Source organism: Mixophyes fleayi, chromosome 7 (assembly GCF_038048845.1).
Source record: "Mixophyes fleayi isolate aMixFle1 chromosome 7, aMixFle1.hap1, whole genome shotgun sequence".
Classification (NCBI taxonomy): domain Eukaryota; kingdom Metazoa; phylum Chordata; class Amphibia; order Anura; family Limnodynastidae; genus Mixophyes; species Mixophyes fleayi.
This window is the reverse complement of record NC_134408.1, coordinates 129,559,158-129,579,599: the sequence shown is the minus strand read 5'-3', so window position 1 is coordinate 129,579,599 and position 20,442 is coordinate 129,559,158. Positions and strand designations below refer to the sequence as shown.

General features: G+C 35.8%; 1 protein-coding gene across 2 annotated transcripts in view; it reads right to left on the bottom strand.

Annotated features, from left to right (window-relative positions):
- Window positions 1-20,442, bottom strand: part of LOC142098170 (sodium channel protein type 2 subunit alpha-like) — a 134,925-nt gene that overhangs the window by 18,413 nt on the left and 96,070 nt on the right. For both annotated transcript variants that reach the window (XM_075180735.1, XM_075180734.1), the window contains 4 exons: window positions 14,471-14,594; window positions 11,591-11,745; window positions 10,295-10,468; window positions 1,203-1,325 (listed from right to left, as the gene is read on the bottom strand). In XM_075180735.1, the coding sequence (XP_075036836.1) occupies window positions 1,203-1,325; window positions 10,295-10,468; window positions 11,591-11,745; window positions 14,471-14,594 (576 nt within the window). The remainder of the gene's footprint in view (window positions 1-1,202; window positions 1,326-10,294; window positions 10,469-11,590; window positions 11,746-14,470; window positions 14,595-20,442) is intronic.

The following is a 20,442-nucleotide window of genomic DNA, read 5'->3' as shown; positions in this document are numbered from 1 at the left end:
CATAAAAGCCAGTTGAGAGCTCAGTTTTAAAACATCCTTGTATGTCAGCCAGTGGATATTTACATATAATTGCATACAGCATATTACAAAAATTGTTATGACCTAATAGTCAAGTTAAACAAAGCAAATGTCATGTGAATAATTTAAGATTTTTAGACGGTGATTCACCACATACGATATGGCAACTGACAGTGGTCTGGGATAATTGTATAAATATTTAGGTGCCATTCAGGTGAACATTGACAATGCATCCATGCGTCTGATGAAAATACAATTATTTTCTGACAGCTGGTAGCCTTGGATACTAAATCAAAGGGTCTATTAAACAGAAATGTTTCAAGTTATGAATGCTCATCTGTGCTTATTTATCATATATAGAAATAGACTTAAGTTTAACAGGTTATGTGGCTTGTGGACAAAACATGGAAATAATAGAAGTGCACTAACCAGTATCCATGCACCATTGAAAGAAAACGTTGATAATTGTTAGCTGTTTGGACATTATAATTGAGAGACCTTATATACATTTATGTTTCTCCAACAACTGCCTTATAAGTCTTCCCATTGTCATTATGCGAACTACCATAACAGCAGGCAACTGTATACCGTAGACTTCTGCTGCTCTCTGCTCCTGATGGAGATCATTTTCCATTTATTGTTGTCATTATCCTTTATTAATACAGCAATGTCATACTCCTCAGCTCTTTAAAAAAGAAAGAGGGACTTTGGTAGGACCTTTCATATTATAACATGTTGATCTTGTGCTCACCGCTCTCAGCATCCTCTTTAACGCTAACACATAATATGTACCTCACGTTTTACTGATTGGCTTTATTTGCAATAAATGGAAATGCAATAGATCTATTGACTTGGTTTAATATTTCCTTCCACAGCTAGTGGAAAGCCATTGCTTGAAATGTCACCAAAAAAACAAGTAGATTAAACATACCTTGCATGGTGAAGACAAGATGGTATTTCTGTTGAATAGACTCGATTATGATTAAGCTGATATGTGTGACAGCATATGGGTTTTGCAATGTGTTGAAGCACCCTACCCCATATTTGTTAGTGATAAACGGTACTTATGAGGTTATCTATCGCAGCATCTCTACATGGATTTATCATTCCTTAAGCTTTATTTCTCACATGCATGATTTATTTCTATGCATGCATTAATGCAAGGTCTTGTCAAGTTATCTTACCCTCATCCCTTCAAACCGTGACAGGGCCCTCAGAGGTCTCAGTGCCCTTAGTGTTCTAAGGGACTTAATAGCCCCTAATTCTGAGTAGCCCAAGGCATTAGCTACTAAGCTAACCAAAGATACCTATACAAAAACACAAAAGTAATAATCTCATTGGTTTTTCTAATTGTTACTCGTGCATTTCAATATATACCGATGGCTTGTGTAGAAAGATGGCACCAGGAAATCTTCTTCATCCAATACCTAAGAGAAATCTTTAAAAATATTAAAGTATGAAGGTATCACAGAACACCTGTTGAAAAGACCTGTAGAAAATAAATATCAGTATTCTTACCCTGTTTTTTTTTCTGGAAGTCCAGTGGAGTGAAATAAAAGCCAAAACATAAATAGAAGCCTACAAAAATAATATGGGCTACATCCCTGTCTATATGTGGGTCTTACCCTTATGCCTTCAAATCTTGATAATGCACGTAGAGGTCTCAATGCTCTCAAGGTCCTTAGAGACTTAATAGCGACTAGTTGATCATACCCGAGGGCCACCGCCAAGAGGGATATGACAGAAATCTGTTCAGAATTAATGGCATTATTAATCATGGTCTTATTGATTATGTGGAAATTTGTCCTGAGAAATCGGTGTTATGATTTCTTTTTGTAGCCTATGATATTGTGATGTGAGAATTACTGTAATTTCTTTAAAGTCAAAAAAGGGTATTATATACAGGAGAGCACTAATCTGGTATCTGGCTATAACTAGAATGCAAAAAAGTAAAGCTGTCGTAAAACTCAAAATAGTAGTACAAATATTACAAAGGTTATTTTATAACAAAAACATATTCTAGATAATTAACTGTAAAATAAACATTATATTATATTTTGTTATGGAGTAAAACATTTTATTATTTAATGAAATGTTATCTTGGCTTTTATGCAAAGATTATTGTAGCTATTTTGGAACTTTGGATTTTTTTAAATGAGCAAATTCTACCAAGTGCAATTACCTAGCTATGGAATTAAGTTAATAGACCTTTTTTTGTTTAACATGGTTCTGTTTTATTTCTTATACTTTGCGTGTGTCAAAACAATAATGTGGCAAAATACATTACCCAAATACTTTTTTTTAAATTATATTTCTTAGAAATAAAACTTTATACTAAACATAAATTCAATAATATTAAATAGAGAGGTGGCTAAATGTACATAAAAATACAAGTAGTATGTTTTATGATTATTCCACTACATGTCGATTTTGTGTATTGAAAGCAAGGGAAAGGATGAAGTAATTATTGGGAAAGGATGAAGTAATTATTGTGAAATAAACAAAATTCTTCCATCAGGCTTATAAAAAAGTACAACCTTTTATGATCTTAAACTAACTTTTTTATATCTGAAAAGACTGTTTAACAGTAGCAAACCAGTTTTATTCAAAAAAAATATTTTACCCGTAAGTGGTAAAATTAACATTCCATTCTTGAGGCTAAAACTGTGTAATGGGAAATATATTATATGCCAAAGAAGTGACTGGATACATATTTAAAGGGCAATATTAAATTATATAACTAATTTTTCACTGTTGTTAAAAAATAAAAAAACATAAAAAACAACAAGAAAAGGAAAAGTGTTGGTTATCAGATGTTATGGGTTATTTTGGAAATAAAATTCAAATAAAAAAATGTGTCTTTTTACATGAATAAACCATTTGAATTCTGATGAAAGATTTGTTTTCACAAATGGAACACAAGTCATAAAATAAAAATAATAATAATAATAAATAAATGAGGTGCACCACAATAAAACCACACTTCAAACAAGTCACACCACTCTAATAATTCCTTTCATTAGGATAATACTGCAAGCAGTGATCGAATGTGCAAGGGATGGTTAATGTTTTATTCTTATGTTTTAATACATACAAATACAAATTTAATTCACTTGCAAGAAAATTAAGATGCTCTCTCCACTCAAGATCATTAAATGTGTGCTTATTTGTTATCAAATTTGGTTACAGATAGACTTATCTTTATTTTTCCTAAAAGTTAAACTCAAGCCTAATAAAAATAACAGTATGATTTTAAAAACAAACACTTCGACCAATGCTTGCCACATTGAATGTCATAGGGGCAATAATGCAGCTGATTAACATACCCGCTACTGAAAAATTTTAGCACCACTGATTCCTTTGCAACTGCCACTCAACCTTAATGTTTCTGATTACCTTCCAGTCTTCTTCATTTGGCCTTGATGAAAAAGTATGTTTTATTAGTTACAGTACTTACCATGTACTGTTGTTGCACAAGTGGGGAAAGCCTGAAATATTTTTTAAAGTTTAATTTACCGATTTGGAAGAATACATTTTTCATGTCATGTCATGTCAGTTTAAAATGCTACAAAGTAAATGTGTATTAATCTAACAGTAGGGATGGCCTATATTTTCTATTGTATAATGGCTTTGTAGGTGTTTACTATACAAGTTGCTGTTATCAAATCAGGATGACTGAACCATGCTCCAGTTTGCCATTTGCAGGTTCCTTTACCATAACTGCAACCAAGTGATTTCAGCTACTGTATTTTAGACCCAAGCTTTACAATGACGATCAGTAAAATATGATTAAAATAATGTTGAAAATTAAACATTTGCTTTTTATTACTTTAGCAAAAACTATATTATCTAAAAATAGTAACTAATATTATGTTGCTCTTTTATATATTTATTTTTCTCTCGGGATAATTTAAAAAGTCATGGTGGAATGCAATCTTGCCCTTCTCTTTTTAACAGTTTGTGCATTCCATTTTGCAAAAAGCATAAACAATAAGTACAGATTTGCAATTTGCAACCCAGTCAATCATAAAGTGCAAATGTATGTTATACTCAGTTTTTTTTTTAAATAAAACGCACTTAAACTATTTTTATTTAAGTACATAAGTATGAAATTTATAGTAAGGGAGCAAAAATAATTTATATGTCACTAAAACAATGTATTCTATCTATCTAACTATCAATCATATTTGCTACTTATCCAACACACAGAAAAATAGCAGTGCTGGATTGTGTCCCTAATACAAATAACATAAATAAATAAATATATATATATATATATATATATATATATATATATATATATATATATATATATATATATATAAAAATAAATGTATACACATCTATATATCAGAAAAGGTAATGCCAATAATAAATTGAAATAAAATCATAATACAAGAATTGTAAAAAAAAAAAAATCATACTAATTAAGTAAGTAATGTGGAGGAAAAGGGGATGATTACTCCTTTAAGCTATTTAAGGATGAACTCAAAACACACAATCAGGATTGAAAAATTCTGTGAGAACAGATGAAACGCGTTAGCAGGAGAAAGACAGCTTGGGCAGATACAGGAGGGAATATAAGGGTCTTATGCAAATCAGATAAGTCTGGCTCTAAAAAGTAATTTTTGCATAAACTGTAAGAATGTTATACATGGGAATAAATGAGCTGATTAAGCGATGGCCACCATATGGTAACAAAATGCCATACACTAAATACAAGAACACTCTATTGTAGATGTTAACTGTTTCCAATATCTATGTGGTGGGTTCAGTAGAAACTTTCAAACAAGAATCAGAACTTATCTTGTTCATTTTACATTTTCTGTTAATTAAATTACTATTTACTATTCTGCTTAACTGTACCCATTGTTATCTGTATATACTTATGTAATTTTGTTGTATGTTCCAACCTCCTATGTACGGCGCTGTGGAAGCCGTTCTCATAAATAAAAGATAATAATAATCTAAATCTGCATGTTTATTAACTACTTTGAGAGAAGATTAAAGGTTTATCTTTTAATAATTCATGTGGCATAATTGCAGTAATAAACTCCACCAATAGCGGTTTTTTTATTATAATTATTGGATTTTGATTTTATTTTATTTCAATTCATTATTGGCAATAGCTTTGGTCGTATATATAGTTGTATATTATTATTTTAAAGCAATATCTTTACTTGTACCCATATTAAGAAACTAAGTATGCACTTCACTGGTAATTTAATGTGGTCCCTTCATTTTAATTATTACTTTAATTATTTGCACAATCTAAAAAGGTTCAATAATTTTACATAGAAACATAGAATTTGATTACAGAAAAGAACCAAATGGCCAATTTAGCTTGCCCATTTGTGCACCTATATCTTTCTTTTTTAAAAATGTGTTTTCTGTTTAAAAACTTTTATTATGTTTGCTCTAAGGAAATGTGTATGAGTGGGAGGTTATAGTTAATTTGATCATTTATAACTAAGATTCTTCCAGTCACACACTACAACTAAAAGAATTTCTTTTTAGCAAGAAATGAAAAAAAAAATACAACATTTCATTTAAAAAAAACAGGTACTGAAATGGGTATACTAGATGGACCAATTACTTGTTCTCTGACATAACATTCATGTTGACTTTTTTAAAGAGGAGCTCATTGTAATTTGTCCAAAAAAATAAATATAGCCGACAGTACTAACCATGACTGCAGGATCCTGAACCACGGATGGCTGACACCCTGACATTCATGTCTGTTGGAAAAAGTTAAGTGCAAGCATTTCGACGATTGAGGTCAGTTTCCACGGTGACAGTGTCATTGCGGCTTTTAAAGGGGCGATGCAAGGACTTGCGTGCTGTACAATGTACAGTTAGTTAAATGCATTGTACAGAACGTGAGTCCTTGCATCGCCCCTTTAACAGCCGCAATGACACTGTCGCCGTGGAAACTGACGTCTTCCTGGGAGCAGGGGCGGGTCCAGGGGGGGGGGTGATCAGGGCAATCGCCCCCCCTGAGACACTCTAAGACACTGCTGCTGCATTTAGTTTGAGTTGTAAACTCACTGCCAACAGGACGCATTGTCCGGGCAGCCCCGCCCCCTCCCCACGACATGGACTGGTTTTTCCACTTTCACTCACCTAGGTGCTGGGCTGGCTGACCTAGCAGACTGGGAGGAGGGAATCACCAGCCTTCTCATTCATTCACGCTGGGCGGCGGCAGCAGCAGGCATTATCACACTACACTATTACACTCTATTACAGTCTGTCTGGGGCGGCTTATCACAGAGAGAGCACTGTAAATTATGGTGTGTTACTGATTTCTTTAGAAAGGGGGGCAAGCAGGAGAGTGGATTATGAAGTTTGAGCTGTAGGTGATTTTCTGTGTATCCTCCATGGCAGCTGCAGCCCCAGTGTGTTTATTTAAGTGTACCATTTAAAAAGGAAAAAATAAATCTTTATTATTTATTTGTCAAAAAATTTAAATAAATCTTGATTTGTAAATAATAGCGAAATATAAAATAGTGACCTAAAGTAGTGATAGTGCTTCCAGGGTTTATAAAATGCAACTGCTTTGTTGTCTTTATCTATATTAGATAGAACACTTTAATTTGTGTGACAATGATGACTCCATGTGATTTTAAATGGCTGACTGATATATAGGTCCCACTACCACGAGTTTGTGTAATATATATATATATATATATATATATATATATATATATATATATATATATATATATATATATATATATGTGTGTATATATGTATGTGTGTATATGGGTGCAGGCCCGGGAGGAGTTAGGACTGGAGAGGGGGAGGAGTTAGGACTAGAGAGGGGGAGGAGTTAGGACTGGAGAGGGGGAGGAGTCAGGACTCATCGGTAAAGCGCCCCCCCTAAAAGAAAAGTCTAGATCCGCCACTGCCTGGGAGGCAGCATGTTCAATCGTAGAAACGTTAGCGTGTCAGCCATCTGTGGTTCTGGATCCTGCAGTCGTAGAAAGTACTGCCGGCTTTTACTAACCCCTGATTATGAGTAACACTGCGATAAAGTTCTTAAAATTATGTGCCTTTTAGGGTATATGCTTTACAGTAGAGGTATATATCCCTCATGTATTTTAGGGTTAAGACCTGGAGTTTTCCACTAACTCTTACATGGATGTTGAGCAGAATGTGGATTGGTGACTTTTGATGAGCTCCCACAGATAAAGCCAATAAGTTATTTATTATGCACTTTATAGATGGCATAAAATAAGTAACTAAACATAATTCCTTTTTGCATATCTGCATTAGAATAACATTGGGTTGGTTAAGGACCAATAAATCCCAAAATTGAAATTTTCAGATATAAGCCATAAAGGTAAAACTACATTGCTCAGTGTTAACCTGACATTTCACTGAAGCTGTGTTAAAAAATAAAGTATTACTATCAAACTACAGTACAGGCAGCTGAAGCCCCTCCCAAATATTTAGGACTGTATTGAAATTGAATTTGATACATGTCAAAAAACTGAGAAGGCAGTCATTTAAGCTACTGTGACATCATTGGCTCTGCCCATATAATAAGTCAAACAATCCACATTGTGCTGTCCTGTACAGCAAATATGTCAATCCGTAAACTGTCCAGTATCTGCTCTGTTTAGTTAAGTACATCTCTAATTACATGGCAATCCTGCTGCAGAGAAGCTATAGAAGATAACACGGTGGACATATTTATTTAAATATAAACATTCATGTTATTTCTTTGTAAAGTTCTTTGCTTAGAAATACACAGTGTTTGAGATATATATATAATATATATATATATATATATATATATATATATATATATATATATGTATATATGTTAATATTAGTATAGTGTTTTTACTTCCTATTTAAGTATAATGCTCTTTTCTTGTAGCCACTGAGTCTTTCATTAACTGTCTTTTCTTATTTAATGTACAGTATGTTACTTTTCGATCATTACTCTTTGCATAACTGTTCTATAAAAAGTTCAAAATAGTAATAGTAATAAAACAGTCAGTGTGTTAATGGCCAACATAGAGGAACACTAATATAAAATAAATACTCTCTATATATAACTATTAGCATAAGGTGCGGTCAGCAGCAAGCCTAAATTCCAATGAAATAATGCTTTTTTTAAAAAAAACAAACCAAAAACATATAATTAATTAATTAATGCCAGTGCATGTTGGGTTATATGTAAAAACAAACAGAAAAGTAACCAGTTTATCTTGGAATTAATTGAAAAGTCAAACCTCTAAAACCAGCTACTAACACATAAAATGATACACACAAAAATATAACAATGTACACATATGTTTAAATATTTTCAAATGCCAACTTTTCCTCTTAGCATGTACCTTTAATGGATTATTTTATAGGTTATATAAGGGTATTTAACAAGAAACCAGCTGCAAAAAATCAATATATAGAACAAGAATAATATAAATAGTGTTTCTCAAAAGCTTATACATTTGAGACACAATAGCCCTTCATTCATTTACTCAGCCAGATCTACTAAACCCATAAAATTTGGAGACTGAATGAGTGACATGCCTGAAAATCTTGTGTTGCTTGTGGTTTATAAGCTGTGCATGTTAAGAGAGAATCATTCTATGTCACTCATAGGCTGCAGATTAGATGAAGACTTTTGATAATCAATAGTACAGGACATGTATATGCAAAATCCCAGAAAGTACCAATGTTAATTAGTTAGTAGGCTCTCTAAAGGACTGGTTTCAATACTGCTGCTTCGAAATCATTCTGGTATTATATTCAAGGTTACATTAAAGTTTGCTAAAGAGTTTTGTGAACATATAGAGATACCATTTTGATATGCTTTTAGTGATTATTAAAGTGATGACATCATATCATTATAACTTGTTCTATAATAACTCATTTACATAATTGGATATGTAAGGACAATATATAATTTATGGTAGATTATTAGAAAAGTCATGTAGGAAATCTGTCTAAAGGTCATGGAACCTTAAAGTGACCTCTATCATCCTTACAACTTAAACAGAACAGGATACATTATCATTCGTAAAACAAAAATTGTATTTCCAAAAAAACTTGAAATAAGGCCGTAACCAAAGGAAATATATTGGTGTGTGTGGCGTTATTTTACTAAATGTGACTTAAAATAAAGTGAAATTATGTGGGATAAGGAATTAAGGAAGTATTGAGGAATATGTGGTCTGCTTATGTAGGTGTGTTTGCCAAAGGCAAAAGGCCAAATCTGAGTTTGACTAATTCTGTACATTTTTAGTTGAAAAGGTTCCATCTACTAGTTCTACGTGGCTCATTCTGTACGATTGAAAGCATAGCAGTGAAGGCAAAATACTGTGTATCCTAAGAGATGAGGACAACATCAGGGGGGTAAATGTATCAAGCTGCGAGTTTACGACGGGTTTGAAAAATGGAGAGGTTGTCTATAGCAACCAATCAGATTCTAGTTATTTACTTAGTACATTCTACAAAATGATAGTTAGAATCTGATTGGCTACTAAAGGCAACATCTCCACTTTTCAAATCCACCATAAACTCGCAGATTGATACATTTACCCCCAGGAGTTATGTAGTGGAGACATCTACTTGCAAAATAAGTTTATAATCTTCTGATGTCAGAAAGCTCTTATTAGAGAGGGGTTTTACACAGAAATTCCTATTAAATGTAGTATTATTGTTAACCTAATCTTAAGAATATTATGGTCTATTATGTGTGATAACAAAATTCTTAATAATAATATATATTTTCTACAATTACATAAATATACTAAGATATATTATGGATAGTGATAAGTGATGTTAATATATGCACAATATAAACTACTGTAAATAATATCTATGTCATGGATTATAAGAGGTGAGTTCTGATGTCATCACTTCAGCATTCATTAGGAATACTTGTGTATTATAAGAATTATATGGATAATTTAAGCAAACTTGGATGTCTGTGGCCTCTACAACAGAACTTAGCATTAGGTCTCATGTTTTTATATGTACACAGCAGTAGCGAAAATATGGTATAGAGGATCTGGACACAGAGTTCCTTGATGACTTCTAATATCCATATAACTTACACTAGGGAGTTTATTATCCCATTTCCCACCGAGCAATTATAAACCATGTAATTATTTAATATTCTTTTTCCTTCTAACTCAAATTAACGGCAAGATTTATACAGTATATATATTTTTTTACCAGCTGTCATTAATAAATGAAAAGTAGAATTAAAGGCACTTGGTGGAATAAACTGCATGAAATATATATTAATAATACCTACATCAACAATCAGGAAGTCCAGCCAGCACCAGGCATTGGTGAAATATTTGGCAAATCCGTACGCCACCCATTTTAGAAGCATTTCAAGTATAAAGATGTATGTGAAGACTTTATCAGCATATTCCAACATGGTCTTAATTGTTTTCCTCTGTTCAATATAAATGTCTTCAAAAGCCTAAAACATAGATAGATATTTTCAGTGTTATGCAGAGTAGCTAAATAAAAATGTATGCTATATTTTAACATATAAAGTAATTGATATAACAAATACATATAAAAGTAATATACAACATATTTTTTTATACAGGGGTAACATATTGGGGCAGATTAAATTCGGCACAAGGTGTCTCTGGAATGTCCGCACAGCATCTGAGTTTCTACGGAAATTTCCGCTCATTTTTCCTCATATCCCACAGAGGTGCACAGAACAAAGAGCGGAGATTTCTTACCGTACTAGCCGGCAATAGGATCATCTGAGCATCGAGGTGATGTTCAGAATGGAGCAGTAAATGTCCAATGATACCCATTATATCACTCTTATGCCCCTTGATACTGGATACAAGTTCTCCAAGCCTGGTAGAATGACTGGTCACTTGGCTTGGCTTTAATCTATTTCCAGTGAGAGGACTGCTATCTGACTGCAATACAGGGGTTCATTATCTAGGGTGAAGGGTTATCCCAGAAGGAGAACCTCTTAATTCGAGGGCACCTCATCATCACAATTTATTTATATGATTTCACAGCGCTGTACAGTGAACTCATTCACATCAGTCCCTGCCCCATTGGAGCTTACAGTCTAAATTCCCTAACACACACACACAGACAGAGAGACATAGAGAGACTAGGGTCAATTTTGATAGCAGGTAATTAACATACTAGTATGTTTTTGAAGTGTGGGAAGAAACCGGAGCACCCGGAGGAAACCCACGCAAACACGGGGAGAACATAAAAACTCCACCTCACATTTTATGTGTGTTTTATCAACTTAAGTAAATATATAACTATAGGAATACATACAAACTAGTAATAATTAAAAAAAATGTGATAAAAAATAAAATAAAAATAAAAATAAAATAAAAATGACCTAGCAGGCCGGCATATAAAAATTTATTTATTTTCTTTAATAAGTTATCATGTCGACTGACTTGCATCCTTTCAATAGAAGTAATAAACATGCAAACCAATCACTTATCTACCACAAAATATCAGAGTCCAGAAACAAATTAGCCAAAACAGTGACTATACCACAATGCTAATAATTGTATGAACGGTATTTTACAAGGTGAACTGCACTTACCAGAGCTCCACTGCTAAGTAGAATCATGAAGATAATGAAAGTCTCAAACCAATTGTGCTCTACTATCCTGAAACATGTTTTTCTTAGGTTCCACCATTGCTTTCCTCGCCCTTCTAAAGTACTGACATCACAAATTGGGAACTTCCTTATGCACCCTGCAAACATAATCAGACACGGAACACATTAATCTATGCTTCAATATGTCGCAAGACAGAACATCTCATCCAGAACATGTCACATTCAGTGATGGGTGCTAAACACAACCTAATAATCCTAACATTTCTGTATCTGGATTGGTCACACTGATCTACCATTCACTTTCTCTGTTGATAAAAATTTTAGGTAAGTCAATGGCGGCACCAGCAGGAATGTTAGCTACATCCTTCCTTGGGATTCACATTTCTCTGTAGAGAGTTTTATCTCGTTGATATGTTCATGATTAAGCTTGCATTAAGGTCTGGACTTCAGATTTCCCATTGTAAAACATGAATGCTGTTCTGATTCAGCCCTGCTGATTGCAGAGTTGCTTATGTTTTTAGGATCGTTGTTGTGCTGCATCAGCCTCATTCTGTTAAAATACAGCTCATGGGTGAATTCCCCAAATTTATCCAGTAGAATTTGTTGATACAAGTCAAATTTCATTGTTTCCTCATTGATTGCAACCCAGAGTATTTCAAACCATGATACTCCATCAGCTGTTACAAAATTTGTTTAATCTGTCCACAGGACATTTTTTAAGCACTGGTGACAATTGTTTCCTTATTGGAAACATCCTATGGACAGGACTCTTCTGAAGTGTTTCAATAAGGCGTGCTCATGAATACTCACACTGGACAATGCAAGAGAAGTCTGCAGATCATAAGTCGCTCGTTATCTTAAGTCTTTCAAGCTTTTTTGTTTTACAAGATTATTGAAGTGTTTTTTGTTGGATAATCACTACTGCAAGGAGTTACAATGGAGTTTGAATTATTCCATTCACACACTATTTACTTGGCTGTGGACTGATGGAGACCAAAGTTGTTAGCAACCATTTATGTGATCATTGAAAGCTGATATAATCAAATTGGTTCAAAATAACTACTTATGTGCTCCAAGATGATCAACATGCCAAAGAAATAAACAGATTAATTTTGGGCATGGCATAAAATCAGGTCAGCAGATGATATCTGTGGTGGTCACTCACGAAGGACACAACAGCAGCTAAGCAGTAATTGCCCAGCTGACACAAGGGAGTTCTGGGGACTCCAGATTGTAATCATTTTCCAGTAGGGGGACCAGACTGGCAGACTTTTCAAACATCCTGGCTGTCGGAACGAACTTGCTTCTTAAAGACCAACATTCCACAGCCTGTAAAGACAGCAGTCCACCACTGCACATGCACAGGATCTCGCAAGCCTTCGGATGTTCCATAACACCAGGACCCCAGCACAAGCCGCCCCCCGGTTCACTGGGGAGGTAGAAGGGGAGAAGGAGGACCATACGAAGGAGGATGGTACCTCTAAGTATTTTGAAAATTCATTGCTACAAAAACATTAATTCAGAACTTTTTGGAGTACTTTAGAAAGAACACTGTGATTATTACCAGCACTAACATTATTAGGGACATCATTCTTAAAGGGCAATATTACCCTTGGACAATTCTATGGAACAATATGAACTAAATAGAAACATTGCCCTAAATATTGGAATCTATAACACTACCAAATAGGGGTATTGCTCTCAATTTTGAACAATTTACCATAATACTCTTTATTATTATATACGGATATTATATACATTACCTTGACTCATTTTCTGCATCTTGTCACATTATAGCACAATGATGTTCAAGTGTTTATGCATGTTCCCGGCCAGAATTGATATTTGTTTTAAATTTGTTAATTACAAATTAAAATGTCTCTTTACTATTTACAGTACACATGTCTAGCACCCACATGCACACCTCATACAAAGAACATAGATTGATCCATTCTATTATTTCCATCAGTCAGTCATTGTGTGTGGTGGGTTAGTCCCCCCCCCCCCATCCCAATTTTGACTACTATGAATCAAAATATTTTTTTTTTTTATATTTAATAAAATGGTTCAGTCTTTTATTCAATTACATTTCATTTTAATATTGTGTATCTGTTTTTTTTTTTTAATTCTCTCTCTATAATGAACAGGCGTCTTGGGGACATAAATAAGACTAAACTTAACAGCATTTTAGGAGACAACCAAAAGTTTAAAAGGGGTGTTGTTAAAGGGGTAGGAGGTTGGACATTTCTTCTTTTTTCCGCAACATTTACACTTTATTTTTAGCTTACACTAAAAATATTTTTGCATCTCTCCACATCAAGACGTACTTTTATTTTGTGACGGGTGCTACCAAAGGCTGACAAGAGACGTGCACCAAGATCTGTCCAATTTCAACACCCAAGGTGTGTGGTCAATTTGGATCGGATCCTTACGCTTGGTGCTCGGGCTATGCGGCCAGATCACATGGTGGTCTGTTAGGATTGGCCCATGTTTGGTCAGCATTAGACAAACTACCAATGCTGATGATGTTTCAAATCTGTCTGAATCTTAACTAGATTATAGAAACCTTAATTTACAGTCTTAGAACATAAAATACTATGAATTTTATATTTCTTTCAAACTGTATTTTTCTGTCATTTCTTTAGAAGCATTCAGCGAATTTCCCTTATGTTGCAATTGTGTACCACTGGGAGAACATATTAAACACACGGTGGTGGGTACTTATTATGGCTCTGTAATACACCTACTGAAATTGTAAATGGCTAATTGAAAGATTAGTTTTCTTGTGCTGTGAGTGAATACATGGGAAATAAGAAAAGGGTAAACGTGGGGGACAATATTGTCACAGCTTGGTATAAGTACCTTCTGTAAAGCAAGCTTCTGGCTCCATGATTTCCTCCGGCTCCACTAACGCTGCGGGTTCTCCTTCGCCTGCTGGCCTTATATCAACCGTACTGCCTTCTGATGAGCTTGACATGGTCAATTTCTGCAAAATAAACGGTTTATGGTGTATCATTGTCAAATAAAACAAATAAAGCTAGACAAATTTGCGCTTTAAGAGCACCCAGTACACAGTACAGGCAGCCATTTTGTCGGCTAAAACTTTATTCATGTGTCTCAAATGAAGTCACAAATGCATATGTATTTATGTATCCAGGACATAGATAAAAACAAGAGATGCCTCTCAATGTATTAATCCTGGTAAAATAATTTATATATGAATGAATTCACTAGTGACATCAAAATGACACTTTTTATTCAAATTTCATGAAGCGTAAGCAGCATCGTGAAGCACTGGTTCCTAGTGAATTGGCAGGCTGCGTTCCCATAGACAATGATTCATCTCCCAAAATGGCTGCCTTCGATGGGTGCCTTTTACATCAAATAACTAACTGTCTGCAACATTCCATAACCAACCTATTTAAATAACCAAAACAAAAAAAAACTTATTTGCGGTAGTGATTTCAAGCCAACTGACTTGGGGCAGATGATGGAGGTCTGACCCCACACGATCTCTCTCCCACTAAAGAGGTCAGTCTGCAGATACAGTACCACTCTCATAGGCAAACTGAGGGGGGGGTTCCTAGTGCCTGGAAACCTCCCTCCAAGCCTGGGGCACTATATAATTGAGGTGGCTGGACCCTACCCCTGCTTCACATGGCTTGAAAAGGGAGAGCTGCGTGCACCTAACAGTAGGTGCACCCAGCATTGTCCATGTATATTATGGGGATAGGAAGAGTTGGAGAGCAGCCAAGCACTGTCTGAAATTATAGTCACGCCCCCATGCATTCTGGTCACGCCCACTGGCGGCGCGGTGTGGAAACCCCACTCTACAAATCCTGCGTTTGCCCCTGACTCTGCATATAATGTGGACTTAACCTTTAGGTCAAAATAATGCAAATTGCATCCAGCATGAGAGAAGAAGTCAAAATCAATTGGTCAATTTTGAAAACTAGGGACATTTGCAGGAAAAAAAAGGTTTCAGAGACAAATCTTTAAAAGTTGAGACTGTTCTTGGAAAGGATTGGGCTAGAATGACCCTCTGTGCTTTGTGGTGATTGGTACTGGCTCCATTGGAGTGTAGAGACTAGTGGTTACCAGATTCCAAAGAACTCACCAGGAGACAGTTAACTACTGACAACTACAGCTGATTAATTATTTACAAATTTGGGGTATGATGAATTTGTGAATTTGATAACAAAATACTGTCATCCACCAATTGATTTGTCAATCCGTCAGTTAAAACAACTTCTCCTACATAATTTCCTCTCCAGGCTAGGTAGATTGGTAGGCTGATTGCCATAATGTCTCTTCTATGTTTGCTGTTTAAACTAGTACTATGTTTTCACAGACTATATTTATTAGTTAGAGATGTAGTTTATAAATCAAATTCGACTAAATACTGTATATAAATTAGATTAAAATAAATTGTAACTACACCTACTGCTATGCTTATTTGATTGACAAGAGCTGTTTATAACTTTCTGGCGCAGTTGTTATAAAGTATATTAAGACAATTGTGCTACTTATTGAATGGAAGAAGAGGTCGTTTTTTTTAAATTTAACAAACAATGGTCATTCTCAATTAGAATACAGTATATTAAAATAATGTAATCCCCACTTACTGCGTTATTTACTTGAATAAAAAATGACAGATTTCTAGAACAGACCATTTATTGACGCAAATAGAGCAAAGAGTTTTAAAAAAACCTGTTACTGCAGTATTTAAAAATAGGCGTTTGTATGTGTAGGTGCCTTCATATGAACACATTTTTTAACTGACCAATATCGGCTCCACTTATGTAGCAGCAGACAGAGGCTGGCCACAGGTAAAGAAAGGGACCATTGATCTCTATTAAGTAATTAAAGTAATGGACACATGCTTTGTGTAAAACTGCACTATAGAACATGTACCCCCCAAAAATGATACATAATGAAAAGCATTTCGGGCAGATAGAAAAGATGGAAGTGTCACAACACAATTAAAGTATGTTAAAATAATATATTAGAGTGAAGAACGTGAGACAATTGTTGTAAACTATATCATACTTGCCAACTCTCCCGGAATGTCCGGGAGACTCCCGAAATTCGGGTCGGTCTCACAGACTCCTGGGAGAGCAGGCAAGTGTCCCGCATCCGGAACCTGCCTAGCCTAAATTACGCGATTTGCGGTGAATCGCGTTGTTTTGGCCCCGCCCCCTGTGACAAAACAGCATTTACTTAACTGGGGGCGGGGCCAAAAATGCCGCATTTTATCGTGCCCCGCCCCCTAGTCACGTCCCCTCCCGGAATACAATTGCCGATAGTTGGAAAGTATGAACTATATTCGAATAATTTAAACCACAACTAGTGAAATATTTACTTCAGTGAGCAAATACTTTTGGGTAATAAAGACAAATCAGCAGCATTGTTTTGCTCTTGGCTGCCATCAATATATATCTGTTCATCATAAGTGCATTCACGGTTAGAAGATGTATGCATTTCTGAATGCAGCATTTGAAAGGGTTGTAGTTCATTGCTTTCTTTCAAGTATGTTGCTGCCACCATCACTGAGATGTATAAGTGCGTTTTTACAGTGGGAAAAAAAGCATTTTAAGACTTTTTAAACAGACAAAACACTGTATGGTGTTATAAGAACAAATTATATTTACAGACACCTACTGTATTATTTATATCAGTGAACAACAGACACTGATAAGACATAAAATGTTCCTGCTCAATAAGGATAAGTATATCACCACACCTACTTTGGGGTAATTATTTTAGTGAACACCACCATGGGCCACATTCAGAATTAGGAGCAATACGAACAAAGGAGCACATTTGCAGCTTGACAAAATCATGTTGCACAGCAGGTGGGGCAAATTTTAAATGTGTAGCTAGATCATACTTGCCAACTCTCCCGGAATGCCCGGGAGATTCACGAATTCTGGATAGGTCTCCCGGACTCCCGGGAGAGCTGACAATTCTCCCGCATCTGCCCACTTCCTAGTGAAGTGGACAGATTTGAAGTCTCCATGATGCGATTCCCTGGGAAACGCATCATTTTGGCCCACCACCAATCCTAAAATGACGTGTCATTATGTCACAGGGGGCGGAGCCAAAATGGCGAGATTCACGGAGCCCTACCCCTTCACGCCCACCTCTACACCGAGACTCCCGGAGGCCAATCGTTAAAGGTTGGCAACTATCGGCTAGATAAGAGTCTAGGGGCATCTTGTAGATCAACTATAAATTGCAGTGTAAAAATAAAGCTGTCCAGTATTTGTGTGCTACATACAAAAGCAGTCAGTATTTCGACTGCATGTAAAAATATGCAACTGTCCAGGAACAAATTTGCCCCAGTTTTTTGCACTGCTCCTAACTCTAAATGAGACCCCTTATGTTTAAAAGTCTGTGTGAGGTGAAAGTATAAACTGACAAATTTGTACAGTGTACAGACTGAGCAGTGTAGACAGCAATATACAGCGGTAGAAATAAGTATTGAACACATCAACATTTTTCTTAGTAAATATATATTTAATGTGGCTATTGTAATGAAATTTACTTTAAATGTCAGCAACAATTGCAATCCACAGATGCAAAGAAATCAAACCATAGATGTCCATAATTTAAGTTTTGTATAATAATGTGAAATGACACAGGGAAAAAGTATTGAACACGCTTCCTGAAATTTATTTAATACTTTGTACAAAAGACTTTGTTGGTAATGACAGCTTCAAGATGCCTCCTGTATGGAGAAACTAGTTGCATGCATTGCTCATGTGTGATTTTGCCCCATTCTTCAACGCAAATAGTCTTCAAACCTTGAATGTTCCGTAGGCTTCTTCTGTGAACTCTGATTTATAGCCACATTAAATATATATTTACTGAGAAAAATGTGGATGTGTTCAATACTTATTTTACCCACTGTATATAAGTGTATCAGTTAAACTTTATAATAGGAAGAGCTGTGCAGTTATAAAGAGATGTTTCTCCTTTCATACAGAGAATGTGCGTGAAGCTGTATACATTCTACTTTTAAAGGGTCATAGTCAATTGATAGTCACTGTTGAATTGTGATTTGCTCGTTTTTTCGGGTGGCATTTAATCTGGTTCTACGAGGAGCATTTTATATCTGTTGAATCTCGGCAAGATTATGGCTGATTTACAAGATTATTAATAATCACTACCGAGCTGGGGGAAGGTGGATTACAGGCACACTGAAAAGAAGTAAGTTGAAATACAGAAAGTCACACAAACAATGTTTAGCACAGCAAAAATACCTGCTGCTCAGGCAAGGCCTGAGAAGAACTGAGGGATACTATCAGGCCACAAGAGGAACACAGTGCAAACCACAAAACAATCAATGTCCACAATAGTTCTTAGGAAACCTTCACAGCAGAGACTCATAGAACCAGTGGCTGATTTGCTAGGTTATGGCCTGAGAACATTGGTTCTAACCCTGGAACAGACACATAGCACAGCAGGTGGTATGTCCCTATAATTTGGAAATGTCACTTACTGCACCACTACTCAGAGTTAAATACAGAGTTATCACCTGCATTCCACAATCCTAGATCTATAGTCCTTGAATGACATATTGTGCACTATGCTAAGAACCCTATCTAGTGCAGGTTAGAGAGATCAGAATTTGGCATAGCTCTGTGCTTATATTTCAGAATACTATATATTTAGTGGGTATCTATGAAGCACTTACATACTATGATAGAAAGCGCAGTAGCAGAGAATCATTAATATGTCAGGCGATACATTTCAGAAGCCGATGTATCATATAAATGATCTTAGCATACCATCTAACATTCCTACCTTTGGAACCAGGACAGGGGTGTGGCCACCTTGTGGTGGGACATGGTTGCATCGCAACGGGGAACAGGGCATGCTCAGCGCTCTGAAGCTCTAGGCCTCCATCTAATCCTTTCCCTCCTCCAAAAACAAATTTGCTCTACCGAATGCACCAGGGGCAGATGTGCGCGGCACCCGCTCACAGCTGCTCTGTTCTATGTGAATGGGTCAAACTACCTCCCAACATTCCCAGCTTTCAAGAATCCCCCAGAAGGTATGTTTTAGAAATTAAATATAGATAAAGAAAACAGTGGTAGCACTGTGGGGAAGGTGGGCTTTACTAACGTGCCATTTTTATTGATCATGCAGTTTGATTTGTGGTTTGCAAACTGTGCAATTTATCAAAGTCAAAACAGAACATCAAACTACATTATTTCAAATCACCAGATCTCAAACAGGAATGATTTTAAGACCTGGCAAACAAACAAACGTTGAAAGTCATCAAGCAGTGGAAACAAGGAGAACAGCAGTATGGGGTTTCTCTGTCATAGGTGGAATATAGTCCCAGCCTAGTCAGCGCAAGGCAGCGGTCTATATGTGACAAGGGCAGAAAACAATCATGTTCCCTCCTCGTATTGGGGCTCTTCCTGACCCCCTTGACTGTGCAGGCATTGGGTAAGGAAAGGTGGGGTTGGAAAGGAAGTTCACCAGGAAGAACTGTGGCATGAAAGTCAATGGAGTGAAGTGTGTGCAGGAGAGGATTGCGATCAACAGTGTGACCCTGAGTCCTTGATGTAAGTAGACCATTGATCACTTTTGTGAGGGATGTTTCAGTGGAATGTTGGGGGTAGAAGGACAATTGCAGAGTCAAGAAAAGAGCGAGAGGAGAATGTTATGTTAAACATATACCTGCAGAATATTACTTACCTGTGTTATGGCAATCCCCAGATCTCTGATGTGGTCAGGAGAGTTGCCTTAGTTTCCTATATAATAAACAATGCTTTGGAAGACACCAGGAAAGCAGTCCTGGGGGTAAATGTATCAAGCTG